The sequence below is a fragment of the Leptonotus elevatus genome, chromosome 11 (assembly GCF_054856555.1).
Source record: "Leptonotus elevatus isolate MCC_2025b chromosome 11, RoL_Lele_1.0, whole genome shotgun sequence".
NCBI lineage: Eukaryota > Metazoa > Chordata > Actinopteri > Syngnathiformes > Syngnathidae > Leptonotus > Leptonotus elevatus.
Window position 1 is genome coordinate 18,401,714 of NC_141249.1, and position 17,924 is coordinate 18,419,637.

At 40.9% G+C, this 17,924-nt stretch overlaps 2 protein-coding genes across 7 annotated transcripts in view; one reads left to right on the forward strand and one right to left on the reverse strand.

Moving 5' to 3' along the window:
• Positions 1–4,731: 4,731 nt before the first annotated feature.
• Positions 4,732–8,652, reverse strand: gsx2 (GS homeobox 2). The gene is made up of 2 exons (XM_086089044.1): positions 8,166–8,652; positions 4,732–6,492 (listed from the first exon to the last, which is right to left on the reverse strand). Exons 1-2 carry the CDS (start codon positions 8,605–8,607, stop codon positions 6,122–6,124), a joined length of 813 nt encoding a protein of 270 aa, XP_085945170.1. The 5' UTR covers positions 8,608–8,652; the 3' UTR covers positions 4,732–6,121.
• A 332-nt stretch (positions 8,653–8,984) lies between these two features.
• Positions 8,985–17,924, forward strand: part of lnx1 (ligand of numb-protein X 1) — an 88,733-nt gene continuing 79,793 nt past the window's right edge. For 4 of the 6 annotated variants that reach the window (XM_086089040.1, XM_086089037.1, XM_086089041.1 and 1 more), the window contains exon 1: positions 8,990–9,035. The gene's annotated coding sequence lies outside the window, so the exon portion shown is untranslated. Of the gene's footprint in view, positions 9,036–17,924 lie in introns of all 6 variants that reach the window. The other 2 variants (XM_086089043.1, XM_086089042.1) reach the window with 2 other exon arrangements.

The following is a 17,924-nucleotide window of genomic DNA, read 5'->3' on the forward strand; positions in this document are numbered from 1 at the left end:
TAAGATAGGCAAAAAAAACTGTTCAGAAACAATATATATCAACATCCATCCATCCATCCGTTTTCCTAATGAAAACTTTTTCACAGAGAATAAAGAATATATGCCAGTTTATGGCATTTTTCATTGTGTGTTAGCATTAAGCTAGCAGGCTTTTAGAAATCAGGTCGCTTGGTTCAATGTAAACCTCTTTTGTTTTATGTTTAAACTTAAATTTGGGGGCGCAACAAACAGCTTGAAGCACGCATTTGGAAATTATTTAGAAAAAATGATTTCACCATCTGCTCCATGTGAATTTTGCCGTCGCCATTTAGCACCCACGCGTCACGGATTTTTTCTCGCAAGTGAAGATATAAAAATCTACTGAGCAACAGATTGTATCTCAAACTTGTAAGGCTGGACAAGACAAGGTACTACTCCTTTAAAGGTGAAAAAAAAGTTGTTAAAAAGAAATCAATACTTGGAAAACTTCATGCAGATCTATAAAATGGATATATAGGAATATTTAAATCATTTGAAGCCATTTTTTCACCTAGGGATTATTTTTTATTTTTTACACCAACATCGTTTTTGTGTGCCTCTTAATTTGGCATTAACATATTTTGATTAGGGGGGCAATGCATTAACAATGTGATATTGAACTCATAGTGCCACCTGAAATGTTAAGTGGTCGTAAGCTATTATTTATTTTATGTATTTTTATACTTATTTATTTCTACTACAGTTAAGAATTGTAGTGTATTTGCCAACATCTTCCTGATCCCTCTCCATTATATTTTTATGATGCTGGGACAGTCTTAATTTGTTGTTTTTGTGAAACTGAGTGAGTGAAGTAGAGGCAACTATTTTTGCAGTGCCCCCCCCCCCCCCCTCCCCCACCTCCAGTAGTTGGCAAGTCTTATTGCAAGGTGCAGTGGCGCGCTGAGCTTGTAGAGGGCGCTCCAACACCATCTTAATCCCCAGCCTTATCGCTGTCACACACACACACAAACCTACACGCACACACACGCACACACACTGGCAAAGTGCAACCAAGTGGCACGCATGCGTCAGCTGTTTGCCGTATAGAACCCCGAGGCTCTCCGAGCGGGCCTTGAGGTGAAGAAATAGGGGTCGTCGCACAGCCCCCCCCCCCCCCCCCTCTATCCCATAGGCTCACCAACACCCCCTTACACCCCCCCCACCCCCTCCTACATGCAGACGTTGGCTGGACGCAATGACTTCCACATGTTGGCTGCAAGAACACTGTCCTTGTTCTCCAAACAAAAGGATCCTGGAAGCTTTCCACCGCAAAATGGCCGAGCATTGCACTTATGTGGTATTTCACACCAAGTGTTTTATTTATTTAACTTTTTTCTTTCTTTCTTTTTTTTGCTCTTAAAATAACTACATGAAAATCGCATAGTGAGTTTGGAAACTTTGTGCGACGAAGATCCAGCGAGCGCAGAACATTAAAAGCTCCCATGCAGCATTTAGGCGGCTGCTCGCTGGCCACTTTATTAGTTACACCTGCACTGTCTCGTCCATCCATTGTTCACAGGTGAGTTATTTGAGCGAGAGGTGTGATGCGCCATAACATGAATCTTTCTGGAATGACATTTGGAGGTTGTGATGCTGACGAGTGTACCTAATAAACTGTCCTTTGAAGGTATAGTTTGACCATTGCCATGACCAAATTTGATCATTTAAAACGCATATCCTGATTTAATTTCATTCGATATAGGGAATAGAGGCAATATATTTACTCTTAAAGTTAATATCCGTGTTATCGAAAGTGGAGGGTAAAATATAGATATGTTCAAAAGCTATATTTTTGTTTCTACTTCAAGATCTGCCTGCGTATCCTTAACTGTCCACTAGAGGTCTCTGCTGCTGGGGTCCTGTCAAGACATTTTTGAATCAAGTTAGATTTTCTGATTTTTAATTGAAAAAAGGGTGCCGATAAAATTAATCATTAAAATACATCTTCTAAAAAAATACCGTTTAATTTTCCCCGCACTATTTCCTTTAAAATAATCGTTTTTGTAATGACAGTTGCCGAAGTCAAGATACGACGCGATTAGCTGTCAGCCGTGACGTCACGGCCATCACGCGCAGCTATTTCCGGGTCAGGTCCATTTCCGCGGGAGCTGTCCGGCGTGCTGAACGGCCACAAAAATACTTGACCACTTACGTAATGTCCGTAAAATACGTAACAACCATCAATTGGGAGCTCCTTCGACAACGATCCAAATTTTCTCTCGGAGTGACTTTTTAAAATCGGAAACAAGCTCTCAGGCACGAAAAATAGCAGCCTATTGATAAATAATAGACGCCGATAGCTTGAAGAAATTAACAAGCCACCATCGAGTGCAAATTTGTGCTAAGTTACCATTAAAATCCTGAAATAACCCCATGGAGAATTTAAATTGCACCGATTTCCCAATGGAGTTCGTCGGCACATATTTAGACGTCACCCGGCGGTCAAATGAAGCTCGTTTGCTTCCCTCCTCTTCGTCCTCGTCAAACGGCAGCTGCACTTGCGGCTCAAAAGACCCTCGTATTAATTGTCTTTTGTTATGCGTAATTGGTCACTTTTTCAATGACCCGCGGGGGGCTTCGTCGGAGCACCTTAAAATGGATATTTGAGTCCCTTTTGAGCAGGTAAATGTTTCCTCAGGGCTTGAAAAGTAAATTATCATCATAGGATGATGATGATGATGATGATGATAGTTTCTTAAAAATGTTCCATGAGTGCCCCCCCCCACCCCCCATCACTTGCTCTAACACCTGCAAGGCAACACTAATTCACTTAATGGGAACTTTAGTGTATATTCATTAGGTGCCCCCTCCCCATATCACCCAATAATAATATATGATCAGCAGCAGAGTGTGAAAGGCGTCCATTTACTCCCGCGCTGAATGGCAACCCCAAAAAGTTCACCTGCTTCCCCTCTCAATTAGGAATGTATCCCAAACTCGGAGAGAAACAAGTTAAATTAGGCGTCAGCTAATTTTTAAGCACCCCCCCCCCCCTTCACCCTAATCCCCTCCTCAGAGGTCTTTTCCCATTCGTCCCCCCAAGTTGAAAGGTTCAAATGGGCCCTAATGAAACAGTGACTAAACTCGCCTTGTGTGGGTCCCCGTGTGGAACCCTGTCGATACCACCCCCCCCCCCCCCCCTCCCACCCTCAAAAGCGGTGTGAGCGCGCAGCCCCCCCATCAGGGGGTCTCCCCCTCGGGACAATCTAACCTGTCAAAGCCTTTGGCCACTTCTATATATCCTGTCCCTCGGTCGCGCTGTCCCAAATGGTAGGATACAATCAAGCGACGTGGGACCCCCAAACGCAATTAAACTTGCTTTTTAACAACCACCCGGGAAAAAAAGAGGGGGGGGGGGGAAAACGTTTTTTTGTGTGTGTGCGTGTAGAAGGGACCATTATCGCAATCTTTGTGAGCTCCATTCGGAATTAACAAGGGCTTATATCATGTAAATTGCCCTCTGATAAATAAAATGTATATGCTAACGACTGGATGCTGAGCAAAAAGTTCATACATTGAAGTAAAAAAAAAAAAATTGTAATATGAGATAGATATGATAGTAAATTTTACTCTTAAAAAAAAGTCTGTTTGGTCTCAAGTAAAATTAACACTTGGAAATTGTAGTCAAAGTATTTTCAAGAATTTGCCTATCCCATGAAAAAACCTATGAAATATTTTTGTAAGTACATTTTGCAAAGAGAGATTTTCACTCAATTTTACTAGTTTATTTAAAAAAAAAAAGTTACACAAGGGTTGAGTAACGAACTCACGACCTTCTGTTTGTGTGACTGCCGCTCTACCACCAAAAAAAAAAAAAGAGTTACAAAGATTCCAGCTGACACGAGCGATATACTAACACACAGCAGGAGCTGCATGGCTCAGGGAGAAGATTGACAACGTTGTGGGTTTGTTCCTCAACAGTTGAGTAACTTTTTATTAATTTTTATTAACTCTCTTCCAATTGTAAATTTTACTCTGTTAAGAGTGGGATCAAATTGACTCTACATAATTGACTGTGGTGTTTTCATGCATAATTATTTGGTATTTGTAATTAAAGTTTTTATTTTTTTTCATAATGAAATGCCAACACATATAACACATTTGCATGTGAGCATATTATTTAATATAAATAAAGATAAATGCATTCAAATGTAAAACAAAACACAATTTTGGACTTTCGGTGTAGCAAATTATTTAATTCATGCATTTCATATGATGAAAGACATTTCATAGATTTTAATATAAATAGATTGCATTTCTAGTATTATAGAAATATAAAAAAACATTATGCCATGTCACGAGTTTTACAGTATCTCATAAATTTTTTTTTGAAGGGGAAATCAAGTCCAAAATGTCCTCCACAGTAATATGTTCTATGCGTCCCCATGAGTCTAAAAACGATATAACATCGCTTTTGTGGAGCAAAATCTACCTGTTTTTAATCCATCTCAGGGGCGGCCATTTTGCTTTGTTGTTGACTAAAAATGACATCAGTTGCTCAGGTAACGACCAATCATAGCTCACCTGTTTTCCGGGTTTGGTCATGTGACGTTCGCAAGCTGAGCCTTTAGACACTGTGATGTCATTTTTTAGTCGACAGCAAGTGGCAAAATGGCCGCCCCCTCAGATGGATAAGAATGTGTGGATTTTGCTGCTTTTTTGGTATTATCATTTTATTCAAATCCCGTCTCACTATTTCAGCACATAGTGCCAATCCTTTTGATGGAAATAAGTGACCAATCCAAAGTAAATCGTTTATTGCAATAAATACGCATCATATTCACATAGCTTGCAAACACATGTTGCTTACGGGTTCCACACACAGGTTGTCCTATATGCTATTTGATATTGCTTCTAATGGTTTCTTTTCCACACGCACATACACACACGCCCACATTCACACGCGCACACACTCACAGTGAAGGGTCAAAGTGGAGGACTTCCAGGCCGCATAGGTCACCGGTTCTCAAACTTTTCGGGTGCTAACACCCCTCACTGGAACTATGTTGAATTGAATTGAGGAGCTTTCTTTTGACAAAAGTAGTGCTTTGGCACCATGTTGCGGCATCTCTGTGCCGAGGAAGTGAGTTGAGTCGTTTCATCTTGAGAAAAAGTAGTGCTTCGCTGCCATTTTGTGGCATTTTAGTGCCAAGGAAGTGAGTTGAGGGGTTCATTTAGACAAAAGTAGTGCTTTACAGCCATCTTGTGGCATCTATAGGCTATTATTAACCGTTTTAGGGGTAATCAAACTGGATTCTTGAAAAAAACAAAACGTTTTGCTCTAATAATATATGCATTTTGTTCTATATTTACTCATTTAATCCCAGCCGTTTTCACTGAAGCAACCCCCTTCGCTCCTGGCTGTTTTACTAGATTTTGACAAAATTTTCAAGGCACACAGAATATTGTGTTCTATTGCTATCAAAACATGGAAGATACCAAAAGAAAGATTACAGTCTCTTCTTTCATCAGGAATTTTTTTTTCTATCTGTTTCCGTTTTGCAGCAAATAACATTAAAATATAGCTAAGTTTCATCATTATTCACAAAACAGTTTATAACAATGGGGAAAATAGCTTTTTGCAACATGGCCCTGGTTGATCTCTTATATTCTGCTGCCACCTGCTGACCCGTTTTTGTAATAACTACCATTACTTCAAGCGTTCTCTTCAGTTCAGAGGCTGCATTAAAGCCTTCTGTATGCTCTAGCATAAAAAAACCAAACATAAAAAAAACGTATAAATACGTTTTTGGGAGCACATGGGTTAAAAACAATAATCGTAGGACTGTCAGATTTATGTGATACGGCACAATAGTATCAGAGTTTTAGATTAGCTCAAAGCTAAGGTAAGAAGGCGGAATTTTTTTTTCCTTCTTTTGGGGGGGTGGGGGGGGGGCATTTTGGCTGCATAGGTAGGTATGCTCCAAGCTATGGCTCATGGACCCCAGTTTGAGAACCCTGTTATAGGAAATATATGACAAGTCCTAAAAGTTCATTTCTGTCTGAACGTGCATTCACATTATCAATAAAGTTTTCCTCTTCAACAGTTTTCATGCAGGTGGAGGTTTTAGGGTCATAGAGGTCACTTGCTCCAAAGCAGCAGTCACATGATGAGCGCCCCGTCCTTCTCCTCTGAGGCCGAGGCGGGAGAGAGGGAGTCTTCATCTTCGGAGCGAGGGTAGTGCGCACCCGAGCATTTGCACCCGCCGCCGCCTCCTCCTCCTCCTCCTCCTCCGGCGGAGTGGGAACTCCTCTGCGCCGCCTTGCCTTCCTTCTTGTGCTTGACGCGGCGGTTCTGGAACCAGATCTTCACCTGCTTCTCGGACAGGCTCAGGTAGGTGGCGATCTCGATGCGGCGCAGGCGCGACAGGTACATGTTGCTGGAGAACTCGCGCTCCAGTTCCAGCAGTTGCGTGCTGGTGAAGGCTGTGCGCATGCGCTTGCCGTTCTGGATGTGGCTGCTCTCGGAGGTGCCTGTTGGGGAAGGGGGGGGGGGGGGGGGGGCAGTTGAATTGATGACACGTATTGTGTTAAATTTGACCCGCCAGTTGGGCCAAATGGGTCAATTTGACCCATTATCCAAAAGAGTCAGGTGATGGGTGGTGAAAAATCCACCAAACTCATGATGTGACATTAACTCCATTACTTGGTATTAAAATCCATATTTGTAGTTGAGTACACTCATTAAGCCTTATGTTAATTTGAGCCACGGCATAACATGCGCGGATTAAGTGGACCAATTTGACCCATTATAAAGTTAAGGCAGTAATTGGAGTGGCTCAAGTGTGTAATCAATTAATACAAATTGCTTTAAGTAGGACGCAAGGACATAATTAGATGCAAACAATGTATATTGGGCTTTTATTTATTTCTGATGCTTTTGGATAATGAGTCAAATTGACCCATTGTAAAGTGGTAGTAAGCGTTTGATAATTAAAGTTAAATATTAATTTAAATGATGCTAAATGGAATGAATGATGACGTATTAACAATGTTTATTGCCCCCCCCCTTACTTTACTTTAAGTGTAATCAAGTATTCCTATTGCTTTATATGGAGAATAATAAGTGTATTCAGCTAAAGTGGATAGACATATTGTTTTATATTGTTTTTATATGATAAGTAAGGAGTTGATCATTAGATGTATTGGGAGTTTATTAGTTTGTGATAGTTTTATAAAGTGAGTTAAATTCCCATTTAACACCAATCTAACCATCCTGTCAATTTGACCCCTAGTAATTAAAAAAAAGAAGTGCAGTCAACTAAATTGAGTTTAAAATGCTGAGTTCATAATGAGATATTGACATAGTTTATTAGGATTAGATTTATTTTATTATAGATGCGGGATGGGACCCTATTTCGGCCCCCATCCCATACCTTGGGAATCCTTGCATCAGTGAAACATCAAACAGGAACATGTTTTATTCTCATTTTATTCATTTTTGGTTGCCCATATTAAATGTTTAAACATGAAGCTGGGTCACAATGAGAACTCAAAAATGTTGGCATACCACAGAAAAAAAATACTTAAAACAGCGGATAAAATGTTGTGAGCCTGTTAGTGTACTTGCCCAATTTGTTTTTAGCTTGCTTAATAAAAAAATACCAATTTGCTTGCTAAAAAATGTTCCTCTTTTCTTTATTTACGTGTTTGTGTTCTAAGCCGGGTCATGGTAATAAAAGCAACTGGACATTTATTCTGTTCAAAAACAATGTTATGCTAACCATTTGTTTTCACATAAAGTAAACATTTATTGTACATAAAGACATTAAGATTAAGACTAAAAATTGCCCGATTGTTGATATTTTTTGGTGTTGCATTATTTTGTGTTTTCAACTTCTGGCATGTTACTGAAGGCCTACATTGTAGAATTTTAAGGAGTTGTTTAGCACTTGGGTCAAGTTTTAAGTGCTCTATTTTCATATAGGTTATCTTCTTTTATTTTGATGTATAAATAAATAAATAAATAAATAAATAAATAAATAAATAAACAAAGTGATTTCGGGCTCCATCACATTAATCTCTGTTTCGGTGTCTTGGCAAAGAAAGTTGGTTTTATAGCAATACAGAACTTTGTTAAAGTCTGTCGTATTACACCCTAAAAGTTAGCCAACTTGGGGGGGGGGGGGGGGGGGCGTCTTACTTACCCATAGAGATGCAGTGGTACCTCCTTGGGTCGCTGAAAATGGACGCCGCGCAAACAGGTGCATGACCCGGATGTGCCAAGGCGGCGGCGGTCTGGTGCTGGTGCTGGTGCTGGTGGTGGTGGTGGGCGATCCGGTGGCAGTACTGCGCCGCCTCGGCGCCCACTCCCGCCGCGAAGTGGCCCTTGAGGCTCGGGGGGCCGCTCCTGGACGTGTGGTGGAGGTGCGTGGTGACGCACAGCGGGCACACGCAGAAGGCGCCGCTCTTCCTGGACGGGCACGCCGGAACAACGCCCGGCGCGTGCACGCTGATGGGCAGCAGGAAGTCGTGCGCCGCCGCCGCCGCTGCCGCCGCCGCCGCCGCCGCGGTCACCGCCGCCGGGTGTTCGGTCGTCGGGCGGGCGTCCTTGACGATGAGCGAATCGACGTAGAAGGATCTGGACATGGTTGGAGAGCTGCACACGCTCCTCGGCGCATGTGATGCCCCTTGGGAGCTCGAAAAGGTGCTTATGTTTGATGGCGCAACAAAAGGGAGCACGAGGAGGGGGCGGTGGTGTGGGTGGGCCCTGGGCGAAGCGTCACCCGCCATCAGCACAACAACCCCTCATTACCTCCAGCCAACCATCACAACTTCCACTTTTTTTAAAGTCATTACGTTGTAGTTTTTTGCTGTTGCTAAACCCACATATTTAATTGATGTAAGATATACATATTTGTGTTTGTGTTGAACAAATAAATGGTTGTCAGTTTTATTTTTTATTTTTTTTTACAATGTGACCTAATTTGCATATTTTTTTCCCCATTTACAGGTCATAACAGACACAGCTAAACAACATGGCGACATGAATACTCAAGATCGTATCTCTGGAAAAGGTAAAGCTAATAATCCAAAGAATACCACATACTAATCTGTTGTGACCATTTATCGCCACACATTTATTGCACAAGTGTGCCGCACAATAAATGGCCACTCTAAAATGTTCAATTGTACAGTAAAAGTTATGACCCAAAAGCATATATCAAAACATTTTAAATTTGATTTAAAAATGAATTATTTGTTAATTTGTTTGTGGATTGTGTGCAAATCTAATGGCAATTGTGAAAAAATTGTAGTTGTGTCAGTCACATTTCAGAATTAAGTGATTCATTTATCTATAAAGTAAAAAGAAAGGTCATGACCCAAAGTATACCACATCAAGCAATGACTACATAATCCAAAGCATATCGCGTCCGTCAGATAATTTACAAACAATTGAACCGAGCCTCCTATCATGTGATATATTATTGCAAATGCGATTGGCGGAATTGCTGTAACCCAGCTTTGTAATCAGAATTGTTTTGTGATTCGGTCACTTCTTTGTGGCGCCGTGCCCGCTGCGTCTGCGCGAGGCTATTGGATGGCGATTAGGATTCAATTAGAAAGTGTTTATAAAGGTGGGCCGGCACTGGGGGTAAACAGGCAGTTATTCCAGAAATGCGTTAATCCCTCATCTTGTGACGATAATTAGCGGGTTTGATCCCAACCCCCCCAGCCCTGCAGCAGGCGGCCGGGCGGGCGGGTGCGGGCGGGTCACTGCTGGCTTTAGCTTCTGCTTTCATCTGCCAAGTAGTCCCTCGGACCCTCGGAAGTCGGAACCACTCAGTTCTGATCCAGAGGCCCTCGGAATGAGTGTTGTTGTTTTTTAAATTATTATTATACATGATACCCCAAAACTCACTTGGTTACACCCTCTGGAAAGTTTAAAAGAAAAAAAAAAGTGGAAATGGGTGGACACGAGTATCATATCAGGATGCATGGACAAGTGAAGTGGAAGTTAGCCATTTTGGTTTGGATCAGCCGTTTCTGACTTCTGACTTGGAAAGTGAGAAAAACAATTGGCCCCGGACGCGAGTTACGCTGAGTAACAAGAAATTAGGTACAGATGTCTCGTGATTTAGGCCGATAAGGTTCTTTCAAGGCCGATATCGATGCTGATTAGTAGTAGTCAAGAGGCCGATAAGCGATATTTCAAGATGATATTAATTTACAGTAAAAGAGAAAATATTAGCGTTAAAATAAAAACATTACCAAAAACGTTTTGCATTCAATTTCAAAAACATAAAGAATTGACAGCTTTGTTTAAAAATTATAACAAAAATTGCAGGGACATCAGCATGTCTTAAACTATATTAAAAACATAAGCAAGTAAATAGTTCCCTAAAGTTTTCTACTGTAATTTCTTAATTTACTTTTTAATTTTTTTTTAATTAAAAAGTCTAGGGAGTTCCCAGCAGAGGTGGCAAATCCAAGTCCAGAAAGTAAAAGCCCTGCCACGGTTTGGCTTTAGCCCCTGATGCTAGCTAGCTAGCGCTAGCACCATGGAAGCTAGCTAGCTAGCACCAGGGGCTAAAGCCAAATGGTGGCATGGTTTTTACTTTTTGGACGAGGATACATCTTTTTTTTTTTTTGTGGAAATTTGAATAAATGAGCGACAAATGCATGCAAATGTGGCTAATTTGGGCTTTTTGTCAAGGTTCGTAAAAGGTTTCAAAAGATCTTCGCAGACGGTGAAAAATGGTCTGAATATGTTCGAAATGACTTTGCGGCAAGTAAAAAACGCCTCTGAACTAAATTCGCTACATTCGCAAGCATTCACCTTTTATAGGCCTGCATTTTCGTAAAAAGGCCGATGCCGATATTTAGCATTCGGCATCGGCACCGATAATTACATACACCATAATTTCACACTAGTTATTTCTACGTATTAAAGAGTGGAACCGTCCTTTTTTTTTAAATGTATTTTTTTTTTTTTAAAGATCTCGTTGTTTCTAACTTTCTTTCAAATCCAACTGTCACGTCACACGCAGAACATAATTGCTATAATAAAGCAAGGCCGGTGTGTGCCATGCATGCACGCACACACACGGCTATTACAGCAAAGCAAACGGTGTGTGTGTGTGTTTGAGTTGCGAGCGCAGCGCTCCAACCATGCGGAATGATGCGTGGCGCGCGCACCCCCCCATCGCACACGATATTATTTTTCCATAATTCCGCACGATAAAATTTCATTGTCTATTAAGTAATCCCCCAAACGAGGCCCTTTATGAGGCTATAATGAGGCCTAATTGCCAAGGCTAGTGGAGCCACGTGGAAGGGTTTAGCAGGCATTAAGCCGCCGGGTACCGAGCAGCACAGGCTGTTACCTCGCCATTACTTTCATAATTCAAGGAGAAAATTAGTCCATTTAAGGGCAAAAAAAAAAGAAAAAAAAAAGGTATATCCTATGATTCTGTTTTATTCTGCTCGGGGGGATATGGCTGCCCGCCCGCCCTGCTTTATTTCAGAATTGAGATCATTCCTCTTTGGGTGTCTTCCAATGATGAAAACGTTTGAAAAGTGTATTTTATGAAAGAGTACATGAAAAAGAAATGCATCGTTTTACAAGTTGTACTTTTATTTAAGATAATAAAGTCATAAAGGTATGCAGGAATGGTTAGTGTTTTACGAAAATACGTTGTTTTGATGATCAAGACCACGAAAATAAGCATACGCCACAAATTTTTCTTAACGCACGACTAATAAGACTTGGAAAGCCTGTCCTGGCGGAATTCCAGTCGCAATGCAGCAGACACGTCCATGTCAAAATTTTGCAGTAATAAATGAAATAATAATGCATATATTTGTGGAGACTGGAGTCAAATTGTATTTTACAATTTGAAACGTGTGCAGAATTTCACACTTGATGTTAAAGATGAGATAGCTCTTAATATGAAAAGAAAAATGCACTGCGTTGTCACCAATGTCTTACAAATGCAATTATGCCATCTAGTGGCAGAAAATTTGACCTCAACACACAATACAACACCAAAACACTTTTTTTTCTTTCTTTTTTTTTACAGTACAGTACACCTTTTTAATTTTAAGTCAATTTTATGAATTATTATTATACGAGTATGAAAACATAGCGGGAAAATTATTTAGAACAGATATAAATTTGTGATTAATCATGAGTTAACTATTGAAGTCACGCAATTATTTAAAATGAGAAATTTAAGCATAAAGTTGTGAACGTGATTTATTAAAAAAAAAAAGTGTTTAAAGAATGAAATCAGATGTCATTAGAATAAAGTTGTAATATATCGTAGTATCTTCCAATTCTGTATTGTACACGTTTCTCAATTTTATTTGATGTATTTTTTATAACTGTATGCAGATTTTTGCACCACCCTGTATATTTATAATAAATATCCATTTCGCTAGCCCCTCATGTTAACACTGCTAATATGCTTATTCAATTACAATATTATTCTTGGAATAATATTGTGACTTTTCTAGTAACAACTTTATTTTTAATATGCCACAACTTTTTGAAATAATTTTTTTTCAACTTCGCTCATGACTTGATTCTCACAATATTCCAACTTCTAACGTAGCTTTTTAAACTTCAACCTGTTAACATCATTACTTTAGTATTTTATTCTCAGAACCTTCCAACTTTTTCCTTGTAACATGGCGGCTTCCTTTGATTGATACGAGTAAAATCTGATCCCTTCTTTTTTTTCGTATCGTGGTCTTTTCAGCCATTGCTTGTTTGCCTCCTTTTTTTTTTGCTCTCACTGTTGAGCGCCTTCTCTTTTTTTCCCCTTAAACATTGGAGTGCATCGGTTAGCCGCCGCAATTCACCCCTTTCACTTTGTGATAGGCAATTAATCACAGGCCCATTCAATCCAATGAAAATTCAATTTTAACGGAGGGGGGGGGGGGGGGGGGGCGCTTCAACGAAAAGATGATTCAGGACCCAAGTTGTCAAACAACAAAAAAACACCATTTTCCTCTTTTTTCGTCTGTCTTCCATCGCGTTATGTGTTTCCAGCTCCTCCCTGTAGTAAAAACACACAAAGTTGTTAAAGTGTCCACGTTAGACCCCTCGCTACCCCCTCCCTCATTGCCCCCCACCACCCCCAGCCCCCCACCCGCCTCATTCACGACCCATCCCATGCCATATTAGAGCGTGAAGAAGCCCATTAACGTTTTGTTGAACAAGCATCATTAACTTGTATCACCGCCTTTTTACAAACGTGGCATTGTCGAGGCGGGGCCAGTCTGCGGCCCATCTTGGCCAATACAGTGGGTGATTGGGCCCTTTATTAGTTACCGGGCAACAGATCCTCAATGCCCCCGACTCAAAGGAAAACACTCTGCTCCGCCATATAGACTTCAATGAGATGAACAATGACCCCGCCGACAACATAATGCCGCGCGATGACTTTTCATTAACAATTATCTGGTCGCTGTGAATAGCAGCTGCAGTGGCCGCTCTCCATCTCATGGCTTGCAAAGGGCAAAAGCAAAAAAAAAAAAAAAACTGAAGGAGCGGGAGGGTGTCGGTGAATAGCGCGCGGCTTCACGGGTACAAAATCTCATTTAGCGCTAAGTGAATAATTGGGTTTCTATGCAAAAATGAGTCGGAAATAATTGCGTCTTTTGCAAAAAATGCAAGCGACAAGCCGAGGTTGAAACAAAAAGAGAAGCTCGACGGGAGTTTCGCGTCGCGGGCAGTCGACTTTGGTCAAATATGCAGACCCCCCCCCCCCACCATTGTCGAAAGTTGTACGAGAATACCTGTCATAGTTCTACTAAGAGTTTAGGCTGCGTACACAATTTTGATTTTGGGGTGGATTATATGTAAGTGGAGTCACGTTTAGGTCAACAGAGAGTTGGCGTCTAAATTCCTTGTTGTTTGGTTGTCGCTGATGTACATAAAAAGGGGAAGTCAACCTTAAACATTTCTTGACAATAACATGTTAAATGTGAGTCTAAACATGACATTCTGATTAATATCACATTTATAGAGTATGAGTTGTGAAGCAAAACCCAAACCTTTTTGTCCATTTCCGGGGGCGGCCATTTTGCCACTTGCTGTCAACTGATGATGACATCACAGTTGCTCAGGGGCTCAAGCAACGACCAAATCAAAGCTCACCTGTTTTCTGACGCTGAGCTGTGATTGGTTGTTCCCAAGATCTGAGCAACTGTGATGTCATTTTCAATTCGACAGCAAGTGGCAAAATGGCCGCCTTCTGATATTGATCAAAACGTCTGGATTTGGCTGCTTATCTCATATTCCACTAACGCAATATTAACCAGCATAGAACATATTATTGTCAAGAATTTTGGGGGGGGGCGGTTGACTTCCCCTTTGAAGAGCATGGGTGAGAGGCATGATCCCTGTGGCACTCCATTTCTTAGACAGCGCTGATCATTGCTGCTCTTCAGCACAAAGGTTTGATTTGCCAGCATGTTGGTGGGAAAACGTACCATGAGTTTGGCTCACTAATGAACAAGGAAGTGGCCGGATGTTATTCTTTTGTATAAAAAAAAAAAAAGAAGTGGATTCGTATTATTGATTTTTATTCACAAAGCGTAATATTTACCAGTTTATTGTAATTTTATAGTTCAAGATGTCCCCCCTTCCCCCCTGAATTCAACCTGTTAATTGCTTAATTTATATTAACTTATAAGCAGAGGTGGCAAATCCAGGTTCAGAAAGTAAAACCACTACCAGAGTTTGGCTTCAGCCCCAGATGCTAGCTCACTAGCTAGCTCCCGTGGTGCTCGTTTACGTGCTAGGGAGCTAGCGTGCTAGCATCAGGGCCCAAAGCCAAACTGTGGTAGTGGTTTTTACTTTCTGGATCTGGATTTGCCACCTCAGCTTATAATACCCAAAATAAAAATGATCAAATTGAACCTGGGATCCAGATTTTTTTTATGATTATTTTTAAATTCACAGAAAATTTGAACCCTTCAACTGTGCCCTAAGCTCTTAGCTTACATCGATGAAAACAGATTGGCTAGTGTGCCATCCTGAAAGATTGTTATGCCTCGCCAACGTCCTGTTGGTAAGCTGGAGGATGCTTTGAGGGCCCGTCTCTCAGTCTCATAGAAAAGTAAAGTGACAGCCTCAGAGGAAGAAGAGGCTGCCGAACAAAGGGCGGCCCATACAGACGTCCCGCATCAGCCTCCCCGCTAATTAGGACCACTCTCCTCAGCCTCCCAGAGCCGCTCGGACACGCCCGGCGCTCCAGACTGAAGCGCGCGCCCCTTTTTTTCCCCCCTGCAACAGCGTCTGCAACGTCTCCCTGATATGGCCAGCAATTAAACGAGGCCCCGGCGAAAACAAAACAGAGATAAACGGCGAGCGATGGCCACGGCGGCGGCGGCGGCGGCGGCTCACGGTCAAGTTCCCACGAGAATGCGTCGCCATTAAAGCTTTATTGTCGCGCTTCTTCGCCGCCTCCTCTGTTGTTTCCGGCAGACCAAGCAAACGCAATTACGGCAAGAAAAACGGCCCTTATTTCAATCTTTTCTTGCTCCACTTGTCAAACGCGCCGCAATTTTTTCGGCCTTCGTCGTAATGAGAAGCTCCTCCTCGCACTCGTTATTGGGCTTCCTGCTGGTTCAGGATGCTGGTTTGTCTTCGTTAATGAGCGACCTTTTTGCTCAAATCTTGATGTTTGTTCTTTGCCCCCCCTGAATGTCTGCATAAAACTCGCCGACTTGTTTTTGAATATAAACATGAACTCATTCACTCCCATTGACGACTATTGGCGTCAAAAATTCATTTGAACTATTTCTATTAGTTCAACTTTTTTTTTTCTTCACTTTTGTTAACAAGAGATTGAAAACCTAGAATTTTTTTTATTGTACATTTCAAACAGATATTACATTTGTGATTAATCGTGGGTCTATTGAAGTCATGTGATTACAATAAAAAAAATGTAATCGCCTGACGCAATTTAAAAAAAAAGAAAAGAAAAGATTATTAAAAATGAGGGGCGTCATCGTTAATCGTAATCAATCGCACGACTTCACTAGTTAACTCACGATTAATCACAAATTTTACATCTGTTCTAAATGTACAATAACATTTTTTTTCTAGGTTTTCATACTCTTGTTAACCAAAGTGGGGAAAAATGTTAAACTAATAGAAATAGTTCAAATTACTTTTTGACGTCTATAGCCGTCAATGGCAGTGAATGAGTTAATAAGTGCACAGTACATTCTGTAGAGTAAATTGGATTCTAGATTGGGACCAAATAGATTCAGTTTTAGAGTAATATTTACACTTGGAAGAGAGTAAAATAAAGTCACTCAAGGGTCACTAAGGACCTTTAGCTTGGCAGACTGCCACACTACCACCTGAGCTATGCCCCTCCTACTTTTTACTTATATCCAAGAGGAGGTCTCGGAGTTAGGAAGATTCCAGCTGACACGAACGATATACTAACACACAACAGGAGCTGCATGGCTCAGGCAGTAGATCGGTTCCTCAATCCTTGAGTGGCTTTTATTTTACTCTAAAACGGAGTCTATTTGGTCCCAGTCAAATTTACTCTACAGGATTTACTGTGTTTTTTTGTACACTGTAAAAGAAAAGAAAAGAAAGAAGAGTAATATTTACTTGAAAAATCTAGTTTTTAAGTATATTTTACAAGAACAGTTTTGTGTACATTTGACCATTTTATATATATATATAAAAAAAAAAAAGTTACTCAAGCGTTGAGGAATGAAGTCATGACATTCAGCTTGACTCGAACCTACAAGGATTCTGCCCGATACCATCACTATACGAGCACACTACAGGAGGGGCATTTCTCAGGTGGTAGAGTTGCTGTTTCTTGAACCTGAAGGTTGTGGGTTCGGTCCTCAGCCGCTTCATCGTGTTTTTGTTTGTTTGTTTTAAATCAACTGGTAAAATGAACTCAAAACTCTCCTTGTAAAATGTACTTAGAATTTCTGAGTGAAAAAACTTTACTAGGTTTTTCAAGTAAATATTACTCATTTTTTTCTTTTTTTGACAGTCATATGCTATGTCGTCACCCTCTTAAAATAATTCTTTTTTTTTTGTGCAAAAAATATTATTATTATTATTGCCTAAATCATCTCCTCATGATGCAAATGTTTACCATTTTTGTGTTTCCTGAAAAATCAGAAAAAAATGACTTAGGCGATTACTTTAAGAAGGCGTCGATGCATTTGCATTTGCGAACCTGTGCAAAATGTGGTGCGAACACAAACAGTTTTTAGGACTATTTCAAACTCCGGGTGAACACCATCCTAGGGAGAAAAAAAAAGTCATATTTCAGGATGAATGAAGGAAAATTAGGGTACTTTTACTGTTGTTAAGGGGGGTGATGGGGAGGGGGGGGGGGATTATTGCGATTGAACGTGCTTGCTGGAGTGGAAGCAGACTGGAATGTTGCGTTCAGGGTCTTTTGTGGCGAATAGACGACTCTCAGCCACTCTGTTTATCAGACGCAAACAGTCGCACAATCGGCGACATGCGCTTGTCCCGGGTTGCGTCGGTTTCTCCGAATAAAACTATTCAAACCGAGGAATCCGATTTTTTTCTTCCCATTTCCTGCAAACGGCAACAGCGGGTGTTTGGCGACTTTCCGAACAAAAAAAACCCTCCTGACCTTAAACGATTGGGCCACCGGGTCCTAAGTCGGCTGTCAATTTAACAATACCGCGTATAGGTTCGACACATACTGGGCGTAAAATGAATAGGATTTCAACGCATGAAAAAGATTGAATAAATGAGGAATTTTAGTGACACGCTTGATCGTAGATCAAATAAAACTCAAAAGGCCAAGCAAGCACTGTACAGTTTAAAGGCTGCCGATTGGTGCATTTGCTTAAACGAATGACGCTCCACAATGCAATAGAATGTGGTAAAATGTCACGTTAAATTGAGTGTGTCATTATGTCGATTTTCATGG